Raw genomic sequence first — 12,596 nt, 5'->3', positions numbered from 1 at the left:
CTATAATACCCATAGGTGTCAGTTAAGCAAATGGCACCAATGATGACTTGAGTCATTGGTGCTGACCAATAGTTCCCGGCTTCCAAACTGACACATGAGGGTTTTCAAACCGACGCCTATAACATTTTCTGTAGTAGTGGTAGAGCAAATTGGCCACGTATGATTTGACCAATTATATATATACAATGTAATTACACTTTAAATTTATTATATCTAGATTTGATTTTTTTTGAAAAAAGAACTGCTAAATGTTGTATGGTTAATTACCTTTTGTTTTACTATCTCAATATGAAATATGAAACATTGTATCGCCTAGCGCCGTTCGTCTAAAAAACAAAAACATAGTTCATCATACTAGACTAGTCAGCGTTTAGGGTTAAATTATAAGTATAGTAAAGTAGTGGTGTCTATTGATGTTGTCGTTAACTTTTGAACACACGTTGGATCAATTGTCTTATTTAAAATTTTGTGCAAATACGTATGATATAAATCATGCTTAAAGTATTTTTAGTTATAAAATAACTCACAATAAAATAAATCATAATTTTGTAATTTTAAATAAAAAGAACGGTGAAACAAGTATTTAAAAATCAACAATGTAAAATATTAAAGGGAAAATCGCAAAAACCATCCCATAGGTCACTTGAAGTTTGACATTCCACCCCATAAGTCATTTTGTTGCAAATACCCATCCTCTACTAAGTTTTATTACAAAAACCACCCAATGCGCACGTGCTTAACCGAATAAGTTCGTTATTGCTGATGTAGGTTTACCACAGGCTAAGCTAGCCAAATCAATCTTGTCAAGTGATTGCATCAGGCTTATTTTCCTTATTGCATATAGCAAAACTCAGTATGACAATGTTGAAGCTTTCGTAACAATTTTATTTATGGAATCTCATTAAAAAAGTGTCAAGAATACTCTAGAAGTATATATAGTTTTGGTAAAAAACATATTGATGACTCCTATTTTATAAAAACACGTTGATTCGATTAAACATGTGTTTACTGGAGTGGTTTTTGCAACAAAATTAAATAGGTGGGTGGATATTTGTAACAAAATAACTTATAGGGTGGAATGTCAAACTTCAAGTGACTTATGAGAGGTTTTTGCAGTTTTCCCCATATTAAAATAATATATTAAAATAATATGGCGGTAGTAATCTTGGAAATGCTTAATTTCCATTGATTCGAACTGTAGTTGCACGCGCGCGACAGCGCTAGCTGTCCCCACTCCCCACCCATCCTGCTTCCTGGTGAAGCTGGTTTCCTTCCCTGCTCATCGTCTGATCGCCACGCAAGCTGCCACGTCGCCGGCGGCGCGCGAGAAGCTAGGAAGAGACGTCCAAACATCGACGATCCAGCTGAGAACACGCGCGACATCCCTATATATACCCATACACACCCCTCCCCATTCTCCGCATCACAATCGATAGGTAGCTAACTACTCCATCTAGCTAAGACCCGTAGTGTATAGTAGTCAAGATCAATGGCGTCCCGACGCCTTGCCCCGCTGCTGGTCCTACTGCTCTCGTCCAGCCTCGCCGCCGGCCAGAGCACCGGCGACACCGTCGTGTTCTGGGGCCGGAACACGGACCAGCTCGAGGGGTCCCTCCGTGAGGCGTGCGACACCGGCCTCTACACCACCGTCATCATCTCCTTCCTCAGCGCCTTCGGCTACATCCCGGGCACCTACAAGCTGGACATCTCCGGACACACCGTCTCCGCCGTCGGCCCCGACATCAAGCACTGCCAGTCCAGGGGCATCCTCGTCCTCCTCGCCATCGGCGGCCAGGGCGGCGAGTACTCCCTCCCGACCTCCCAGGCGGCCGTCGACCTCGAGGACTATCTCTGGAACGCCTTCCTCGGCGGCGGCCGCCCCGGCGTCGCCCGCCCCTTCGGCGACGCCGTCGTCGACGGCATCGACTTCTTCATCGACCAGGGCGCCACGGAGCACTACGACGAGCTGGCGCGGCGGCTGTACGCGCACAACAAGGACTACAAGGGGAGGCTCGGGGTGATGCTGACGGCGACGGCGAGGTGCGTGTTCCCGGACCAGCGGCTGCAGGCGGCGCTGTCCACGGGGCTCTTCTCGCGGATCCACGTCAAGGTGTTCGGCGACGGGCGGTGCGCGTCGAGGAGGGAGGAGCTGGAGAAGTGGATGGCGGCGTACCCGCAGAGCCGCGTCCTCGTCGGCGTCGTCGCGTCGCCGGAGGCTGACAGGGACGGCTACGTGTCGCACAAGGATCTCTACTACGACGTGCTGCAGTTCATCAACAAGCTGCCCAACTATGGGGGCATCATGGTCTGGAACAGGTACTGGGACAAGAAGACCGGATGGACGGCTGGTAATGAGCCTGGTCTCCTGGATCAGGTTCTGTGATGAACGGCTGGTAATTAACCAGACCTTGATCCATTTTCACTTTGATCACTGATCACTTCACTGGATTCATGCACGAGCTACTACTAGTACGTGCACAAATAAAGTAAGTAATGTCATGTGACGTGCATGCACAAATAAAGATGGAAATGATATGATAAAAGATTGGGGTATGTGTGTGTGTGTGTGTTGGATAATGTAATGTAATGCACAAATAAAGTGAGGTGATCAGGACGGGCAGGCTTACTTTCTTCTGGGTGATATGTTGTATGTATTTTGTTTCATCGCCAGATATATATTCTCCCTAATCCAAAATTTTATTAATTCCGTGTATACTATTGTGGATTTCCTCGAGGATGGATGCTTGTCACCGACAAGTGCTATCTTGTCCATTTCGTAAAGGCACAATCTTCAAATTGTAAGCCGATCGAAACTGGTCTGTTGCTACATGGCTAGCTAATTTAATTAGACGGACATGTTTCATGTCTACTTGTCGACGTTAGCTAATTTATGCATGCCACTATATAATTCTATGATCGAGTTAAGTACTGTAACAAGACCAAATGAACATTGCATTTTACTAAGACATGACTTGTATCTTTGAGAACCTTATTCTTGAGGAATGAGGAAAACGATATTTTGATATCAGTTCAATTGGACCAATATATTTTGTTTTTGGAGAGTAAGTATCAGCCAAATAAGACCACGTGGGAGGTATCATTTTTATGCTTCTAAGAGTGCCACATAAATAACAAGGCATTTAATTCATTATATTAAAATAGTTCGTACAATACATAGTGTTATTTTTGTTGTTTCATAAGTAGTGCATGCAAGAGATAAATTGTATTAGAAACAGTGTAGACATAGTTTCATCTACATGAAACTTATTTCTCTCACGTCATTAATTCCCTGCCACATCATAAAAAAATGGTGACATGCCACCCTATTTAATGAGTATGAAACTCTCATTGGGAATGGCCTTATGCAAATTTGATCGGTCACTGTTGACTATTGAAAATCAAGAAACAATATTGCAAAGTTAATTAACAAATTGAAAATCTCACCACACAACTTACGTTTTTTAGACCGTTAAATATGCTTTGAAATTCGTACAACCCCTGAACTTTAACTCTCCGTCACCCTTCGATTCCTCGCTATGGCCAACACTTCTCCGTCCATCCTTCACCCCGATCCCCCACCTCCTTTGTCACCTAGTCTTGCCAGTGTTGAAAGGAGCCAGCGAGGCCCCCCAGACCTCCTTCCTTCTTGCCTCTCCACCCCCATCAAGCTAGCAGTAGCCTTGTCCATACAGTCTTCCTTATCTTCGACAGCTTACCACCGCCGGAGACATCAGCGTTACCCACCTCCTAACTACTCGCTCCACTTTGCTTCCACCGCCAACACCGGTTTATAGCACGCTGCAAATCTTGTGGCTTAATGCATGCATGTGCTAGCTACTACTATAAATAAATAATTTGTCTAATGTGATGCACGCACGAATAAAGATCGAGATGATATGATAAAAAATATTAGTGTGTGTTGGATAATGTTATTTAATGCACAAATAAAATGAGGTGATCAGGACGTGCAGGCTTACTTCCTAGCTTGTGAATGATGATATGTTGCATGTATTTTATTTTATTGGAATAATATATATTAAATCCACATATTCTACCAAATATTGCAATTTTATTCCGTACACACTATTCTGAATTTCCTTGAGGATGGATACTTCTCACCAATAAGTGCTTGTCCATTTCATAAAGGTACAATCTTCAAATTTTAATGGATCCTTTGCAACAAAGGGTTTGAAGGTTTGGAGGGATTCAATTCTATGGATTTTTTTTTCTTATGTGGTCCTTTGTATTAAAGGAATAGTCATCCAAAAATCCTATGAAATTCTATTGAACCGACTGAAAAAATAGGTATTTTGGATAAATATTCACATAAGGTCCAACATCTTGAAGAAAAAATTATTGGCGTACATATCTCTTGTGATTTATGTGTTTTTTCTGTGCTCCATCCAAACAATCATTCACCACTAAAAACGATTTTCCTATACATGGACCATTTAGATTGCAGACAGACCATAACTAGTCGCATCTGGGAAATGGGCTCATTTTCGCATGCGGTCCATTTAAGAGGACCTCACACGAAAATGAGCCTATTTTCAGTGTAGTCCTCTTAAATGGACCGCACACGAAAATGAGTCTATTTTCAGTGTAGACCTATCAAGAGGGCCGCACGCAAAAATACCCACTCCCTCTTTTCCCTCTTATCCACAATAAAATGAGTCTATCTATCTCTTTTTCTCCTCACTCCTCTCTCTACGCGCGGCGCCTCTCCTCTCCTCTCCGCGCGGCCTATCCTCTCCTCACTCCTCTCCTCTCCTACCGACGGCGGTGGTAGACGTAGGCGACGGCGGCGCACGGCGACGGCGACAGCGGTGGGCGTAGGCGACGGCACGCGCGGCCTCCACCACGCGGCGGCAGTGGAGGCGCGGGATCTAGCGGGCGGCGGCCAACCCCCGCACGGATCCGGCAGCCGGCCGCCTCCCCGCACGTAGGATCCGGCTCCCCTCCCCTCCCCTCCCCTTCCTTCCCTCCCCAGATCCGGCGGAGGGGAGGGGCGTCGGCGGCGGTGTGGCCGGAGGGGAGCGCGGATCCAGCAGCAGGCAGCGTGGAGGCCGGCCGGAGTGAGGATCCGGCGGCGGGCGGCGCGGAGGCCGCCACCGACGACAACGAGGACGGGAGCAGTCTCCTTGGCCAGCGATGACAACGAGGGCGGGAGCGATGTCCTCGGTCGACGAGGAGGAGGAGGAGGAGGAGGAGGCAGCGGCCGGAGGTGCGGCGGCAGCGCCGATTCTAGGGTTTTTATTTTTTTGAAATTTTATTTTTATTTTTTTTTGAAATATCGCACACAAAAATTGCGATATTTGCAGACCCCTGGGTGCGTGCGGACGGCCCACCCACACGAAAACCGGTTTTAACCGCACGCAAAAATCTTTCTCGTATTAGTGATTACTGACGTTTTTCTGTATCTTTTTCAATCCATTGGTTGTGAAGTGCGATGGCACTTCAATTCTATATTTTTGCTATTACTATAAATTGAGAATGCTGCATTTCGATGAAGCCTTAAGGCCCTGTTTAGTTCATACCAAACTTCCCCCGAACTCCCAACTTTCCATCACATCACATCACATCCAAAACTTTCCTACTCACATAAACTCCTAACTTTTTTTTTCAAACTACTAACTTTTCCCAAACTTCTCCCCAATTTCAGGAAATAAACACAGCTAACTGACTTGGGCCCAATTCAGATTATTGAAACGAATCATTTGCTATATGTTGTGAAAAAAAATAATCAAAAAGCCTCTTTCTATTCATTCTAATAGAGCACTTTTTTAAACTATATATACGGGTAATTTTTAAAAATATTTATTCTATCTCTATAATCAAATATCCATTCATTAATCTAAATTAAATAGAGACAGAAATATCTGACATCTACTTGTCCATTAGCTAGTATCTGTGTACCAATGTATATATAATTCAACAATTGAGTTAGGCCTTGTTTAGTTGGGGAAAATTTTTGGGTTTGGTTGTCACATCAGATATATCGACACACATTTGAAATATTAAACGTAGTCCAATAACAAAAAAAATTACAGATTCCGCCAGGAAACTGCGAGATGAATTTATTAAGCCTAATTAATCAGTCATTACGATGAAACCATCTTTCGTAGAAGCCATTTTGGGTTTTCGCTGGCAGAAATTGCAGCCGCCACAAAGTAAAGACCAGTGAAGATGTAGATCTTCACTGACAGTTATCTACCGCCAGCGAAGAAATATATTCGCTGGCGGCCGATTAAGGCATAGCTTCTAGCAAAGACATATCTTCGCTAGCGGTAGTCTTAGGACGGCCGCCAACGAAGATATTTCTTCGCTAGCGGAGGACATAGGCCAGCCGCTAGCAAAGAAATATATTCGCTTGTGGTAGTCTTAGGACGGCCGCCAGCGAAGATATTTCTTCGCTAGTGGCTTATTGATTTTTTTGACACATGGCCCACTAGGAAAAATGCCCAAAGGGTTCTGGGAAAGGACACGTGGCCCGACAGCGAAGATAGGGACCGTCCGACTTCTGACATGTGGCCTACCTGTGAAGATGTAATATTTTTGTAAAAAAAATTGAAACAATATTATATTTTTTTCTTTTGTTTGTTCGTGTATTTCAGAGTCACACGTGGATGATATAACTAATCGAGCTATCGATAGAGTATGTTATCTTTCACGTATTTTAGAGCAACACGTGGAGTATGAAGCAGAATAACATACATATATAATTTCGAAGCACCTATATATGTACATTGACAAAATTCGATCGACGACATATACAAATATTTGAATGTCTTACAAAACCTACCGATGACATATACAAGCTACATCCAGATCATGACAAACCATAGCTATATTAAACTCCTGCTCTAGTTAGATAGGGATTCGTTCTCCGGCAGGCCCAAAACTCCGTCCTTGTCGAAAAACCTCCCAAGCTGATGTGCGCACTCATAGTGGATGAAGTAGCACATGTCCCGTTGTATGTTCTCCATGGATTTATCATCGAGCTCTCTTTCAGACTTGGGAAATTTTGGAAGCTGCACCCAGATCACGACAAATTAAGGAAATTATTCGCAATAATACAAGCTAGCGATTAATTTAACAAGTGTATTGGCGGTTTGTACTTACCTCGTCGTAATTCGCACAATATCTCCCATTAACCCTTAGGTACTCGCAGATGTAATATCTGCCTAGTACGGCCCCATCGGTTGCTTGTGACACTTTCAACATCAATTATAAGGTATATTAGTTTATTAAATGGATACACACATGCATTTATGAAAATTAAGTAGCACTGTTTGGCATCCAAATGTACTTACCGGCCACTTATTGCGGATGAGTATGCGTTCTCTTGAGTTTTTCCATTGTCTGCCTTTCTGGTAATACCTTTTAAATGCACTGTTTGAAGATATAATTAATTTAGATTTCACAAAGATAAAAACACGTCATGAGAATATATAACTTACAGATCAATAATTCTTAGCATTTCCTAGTATAATTTATAGATCAATAATTCGTAGCATTTCCGGGTATGTATTGCTATCTTTGTCGAGAGATTCCAAGATGATGACTTCATTGTACTTTGGATAGAGAAGAAATACTATCCAATGGTTGCTGAAAATGAAATTGTTAGTTGAGCCGTGATTATATGTATATACTCGTAGTGGATATGAAAACTTACTCAAAGGCATATGGGGCATAAACGCACTCCTTGTCGTGCATAGATTCAAGCACTATAGCTACGCAAGTAGCCACATTGAGAATCTTTTCCTGATGCCTTTGTCCTATGTATTCTTTCCTCTCTTTGGGAGTCATCGCCTTAATGTGCGCTGGTAGCTTCTTCTCGTCTAGCGTGTAGGTGTGGTTCGACTTACTTATCCTGCACGGGTTTAGGTAGCCGACAGGCTTTCTCATCACTTCGGCTTCCACATAATTCATTCTGTCAACAATGGATAACCAAATCAGCTACGCATATAGATATAACGATTTATTAACACGTTCAAGTCATGCACTTACAGACACCAGATGCCGATCAAATTGGCGTCCAGCCTCTTCCGACGGAAGAGGGAATGCATATCGGAGAAATGGACTTGGAATAGGCATGGCCCACTCCAGAAGATGTTCTCCTGCACGGCAACTGTAAATGATGTAATGCCTTTGATGGTGCTTGCCCTGATGTACCATTCATGTCACCTTTTTAGTTGCCACGGTCCTTCTGTTGGTTGCCAGTCGTACATGAATGGTTTGCCATTCTGAAACTCATGTGGCACATCCGGGGAGTTGAGATAATCGTATGTTTGAACCCTTTTAATTTTTTGTTATCAAAATCAGCATCTATGATATCTTTGTCCCTTCCGCGGAATGTCGTTAACATATATTTTTTCTTCGACGCACTTTTTTCTTTGTGCTTGTGCGTCCTTACCATCACTGGCACATTGGCACCCTTAGGTTCCTCTGGTTGCGATTGCTCTAGTTGCGATGGCTTTGGTTGATTGGGCATTGCCTGTTCAGGCACCTCTTCAATTTCACCCTCCGCTTGCTTTTTAGGCTCTGATTGTGCAGTCTCTAATTGTTGTGTGGGAGACACTTCTTGAATTGCTAGCTCTGATTGTTGCTAGAAAAGCCCTCATTGTTCTTCTGATCCTGGAGGTGATGCAACTACAGGATCTGATCTTGGAGGTGATGCAACATGAGGCTCTGATCTTGGAGGTGATGTAATAGGAGGCTCTGATCTTTCCGGCTATCCAACAGCTTGCTCTAATCTTGGAGGTGATGCAACTGGAGGATCCCTCGGTTCTTGGTCCCTTGGTGGACGAGACGGTGACACTGGTAACCTTGGTGCTCGATCTGTTCCATCCGTTGACCCTACTTGAATATTAGTCTTGTGCCGGAGTATAAAGTGGTCAACGACATTTACAAGGTACACAATCCCCTCAGGTGTTGGAATGTCGATCTCGTGCATCCAGTGAGCCTCATTGACCGTCTGGAGCTCTACCTTGGCATAATCGTTTGGAATGTCTTGGCAATGAAATCTACGGCTCGGTATGAACCTCCTAGTTGCAACCTGAGTTTTCTTACACGGAGTATCCTTCGTTACATCGTCGACCGGATAGCTCGGGTCAGGCTCCGAAACCGCACCACAGTGCATCACTTTCTCACTCCAATATCTACGACATTCCTCACGAGCTGCTGCCCTAGCCTGACAGTCTCTCTTCCTTATAGCGATCACGCTTCTTGTAGGTATGAGCATCATCTTTGAATCCATCCTTCCAGCTAGTCTTCGAGGATACTCCCCGCACACAGCCTAAGTGCTTCAGTTTGCCCAACGCATAGGTGGGCTCGTCCCAGTCTCTATCTGGCATGAATGTCCCGGCCTGTTGCTGCGTGACGATGTTCTTAATCTTGACAGCTACCTCCTGGAGCTTTTGATCCTTGAAGACTACAACCCCTCCGGGGTGAAGGCCGGTGTTCTTGCACGCACCCATTTCCTGCTTCGTGGGTTGTGTTTTTTCATAGGAACCTCTTTCCAAGCCTTCTCCATATCTTCATCTTGTTTTTTCCATTTCTTCATTGCTTGACGGTAACCGGTCGATCCCAAATGATGAGGATCTTCATTCCTTCTTGCTAGTTCAGCCATCTTCTGGCTCTTCTCCTTTTCTTCGGCCAATGTCTTCAGGGCAACGAACTCATCCCTCTGGGCCTGTATTATCCTTACGTAGTCCTTATACGGCGTGAGTCCCTTCTGGACATATTTCCTATTCAGGTCTGTTTTCCAATTTCGCCACAGCTTGCCCATAGTCTTCAGCGCATAGTTGTTGACGGTCGTTATCGATCAATTTCGCCCATCAATATTACTAAAATAAAGGAGAACTAGTTATGCTTGCAATGCATATTTATGTTAGAATAAACTATTTTCCACTAGCACTTGGATCCTAACTTCTTGCAGAGAATACAGTAAAAAATGGAGGAGAACTGACAGCAAAACAGACGATCAATCAATCGAACATTGTCGAGAATCGAACTTGTGGACAAGTGAGCTGAGAACACTAAATTGACACGACCAAATGAGCCCAAAATTTTGTAACCATAATATACCATGAATATTTATGTGCCATTGCTGGGAATTATATTTCTAGTAAAGTCATTAAGAAATACCAACAATAGTGCTTCCCTTTATCATCGTCTGTCCCTTCGAATATTCAAACTTGCTTTGCAGCGACATCCAACAGCTGTTCTTTCTATTGTCGGGAACTTTCTTCCAATCCTTCAATGTGATCTCCACGATATCCCTGACTACTGCCCCACAATGGTTGCTATACTTGGAACATGAGTCTTCTGGTGATAGGGGTTCCCCTGTCTCACTCATCCGCCTCAGCACGCTGACTTCTTTCAACATGTTCTTCCCTCGCTCGCCCCTTCTTTTCTTTGGTTTACTTGAAGTTGTGATGAGCACGATAGCTCTAGTTTCAGCTTCAGCTTCGGGTGCGACTTGGGTTTTCCTTTTAGAGCAACGTGGAGCATTCTTCTATATTTGCATTTCACGTGACTTCAGTTAAAATCCATAGTATGTCCTTAATAGGATTGGAACTAAACATATATAATATATTACATACCACCGGTTCGCGAGGGCTGTAGTCGGAGTCAACTTCTTCATTGTTGCTCCCGCCATTTCTCTTCCTTGCAAGAGAAGGATGGGGGTCACTCGGTGAGTGATACGATCCACTCTCTGCTTCACCGAAGCTTGACAACGACGATTCCTCCGCGACTACTTGCGTGCAAATATCTTCCTCGACGACGGCCTGAGTTTCCTTACCCTTGTCACCCGTGGGTTGCGCTTCTATGGGTTTTTCTATTGATATCCTTTGAAGGTGAATTTTTATTAGATGTGCAATATAATTATTTTCTGTGATGGTTTGATAACCTACGAACTAAAAATAAATAGAATTGCACTTAACCCCTAAGTTCCTTAATTATCAAAAAAAAAATGACAGATTTCGAAGTGCATGGAGAACTATGGTGTCTTGGTCGGTTCCATCTATGGACTACCCCGACCAAACCAACATAATTCCCCATGCACTTCGTATTATGTGATGGTTTGATAACCTAGGAACTAAATGAGGAGATGCAGGTGTATCTTTCCTTAGAAATTTTATTTTGGATCCTAGGGTTCCGGCTCGATGTTGTCCCACTAGTTCTCGCTGATGTGGGCTCACCTTGCTGAGACATTTCCTAAATAACTGGTGTACGGCAAGAAAGTTAAAAGACAATACTAAACATGTATATCTTGATTACCCTAACTCATATATTTAAAGTTCCTTAGTTATCAAAAAATGACGAAATTTTCTGGTTGCCAAGGTGTCTTGGTCGGTTCTGGCAACCGGAACAGTTCGTATTCTTTGATGGCTCCATCTCCCTAGGAACTACATCTCACATCATATCGTTATCATTAGCAAACTCTTTAATTGCTTTCAAGCTAATTTATTTTTGGGAACCCCTTTCCCATAAATACAGCAACCAAGGGTGCTAGAGATCTGCAAAATATCGTAAAAGATATGTTGAATAGAACATGGGTGCATATAAAGGTTAATAGCTAGTCTTATACTGAGTCTAGTCCCAGATGGAAAAGGCTTACAGCAAAATAGCTACTTCCAGTAGCTGGATATTAACATAGTACTAGAGTTGCTAGTGGTTCTACTGCAGGTCGGTAGGTCCAACAGCATGGGTAGGTCCAGAAGCACGTGTATGAAGATGACCACTATCTAGCTTCTGATCTTCACCAGCGTTGTTGTCATCCTGTTGGCCCCCCAGAGCTGGAATTGAATTAAACAGAAAAGAGTTGCATATGGTTAATGCTCTATAACAAGAATCAACCAAGAAAATTGATCAAAAGAGACTCTATAACAAGTCACATCATCAAGATTCAGACTCCTAGCGTTACCTGGCACCAAACCACATCCCATGAACATTGACTTAGTGGTGGCAACAACCACAGATGTAGCTTTGTGCTTGAGGGACTCTATCAGGGATACTGCAACCTCGCCCGCCTGCTCAAGGGCTTTGAGAATCCTTTTAGCATCTATGAATTGGCTGCCAGCAGCAAGAGCGGCCATCCTCGTCCTCTCCACCTCCGATCCGGCCTCCCCAACCATCTCTGTCGTATCAAACGCTGATTTTGCATCCTCAAATATGGAGAGCTTCACCTCAGCCTCCTTGCGCATCCTCTCAATGCTGACAAGCAACTCATCTTTGCTACGTGGAATCTGCTGCTGAGTGGGATAGAACCTCCTTGAGGCGGTTGACCTCTTCGAAGGAGTCAAGCTTACACCTTAATTGATTGGCATTTGTAATGAACAGGCGTACACCTCTGCACGCATCGAGCAGTGGAAGGGTGGGGAGATCATGTTCGACGCATGCAATATTAGCAAGGTGGCTGCGAAGGGCCGAGGTCGTGCAGAGGTGTACGCCTATTCATCACAAATGCCAATCAATTAAGGTGTAAGCTTGACTCCTTCGAAGAGGCCAACTGCCTCAAGGAGGTTCTGTCCCACTCCCGGCAGCAAATTGCACGTAGCAAGGATGAGTTGCGTGTCAGCATTGAGAGG

At 43.8% G+C, this 12,596-nt stretch overlaps 1 protein-coding gene across 1 annotated transcript; it reads left to right on the top strand.

Annotated features, from left to right (window-relative positions):
* Positions 1–1,408: 1,408 nt before the first annotated feature.
* LOC127772720 (xylanase inhibitor protein XIP-like) lies at positions 1,409–2,713 on the top strand. Its single transcript, XM_052298677.1, has one exon. It carries the CDS (start codon positions 1,490–1,492, stop codon positions 2,381–2,383), a length of 894 nt encoding a protein of 297 aa, XP_052154637.1. The 5' UTR covers positions 1,409–1,489; the 3' UTR covers positions 2,384–2,713.
* The last annotated feature ends 9,883 nt before the right edge of the window (positions 2,714–12,596 follow it).

This window comes from Oryza glaberrima, chromosome 5 (genome assembly GCF_000147395.1).
Source record: "Oryza glaberrima chromosome 5, OglaRS2, whole genome shotgun sequence".
Lineage (NCBI taxonomy): Eukaryota > Viridiplantae > Streptophyta > Magnoliopsida > Poales > Poaceae > Oryza > Oryza glaberrima.
The sequence above is the reverse complement of the archived record's forward strand: the minus strand, read 5'-3'. Positions and strand labels throughout refer to the sequence as shown.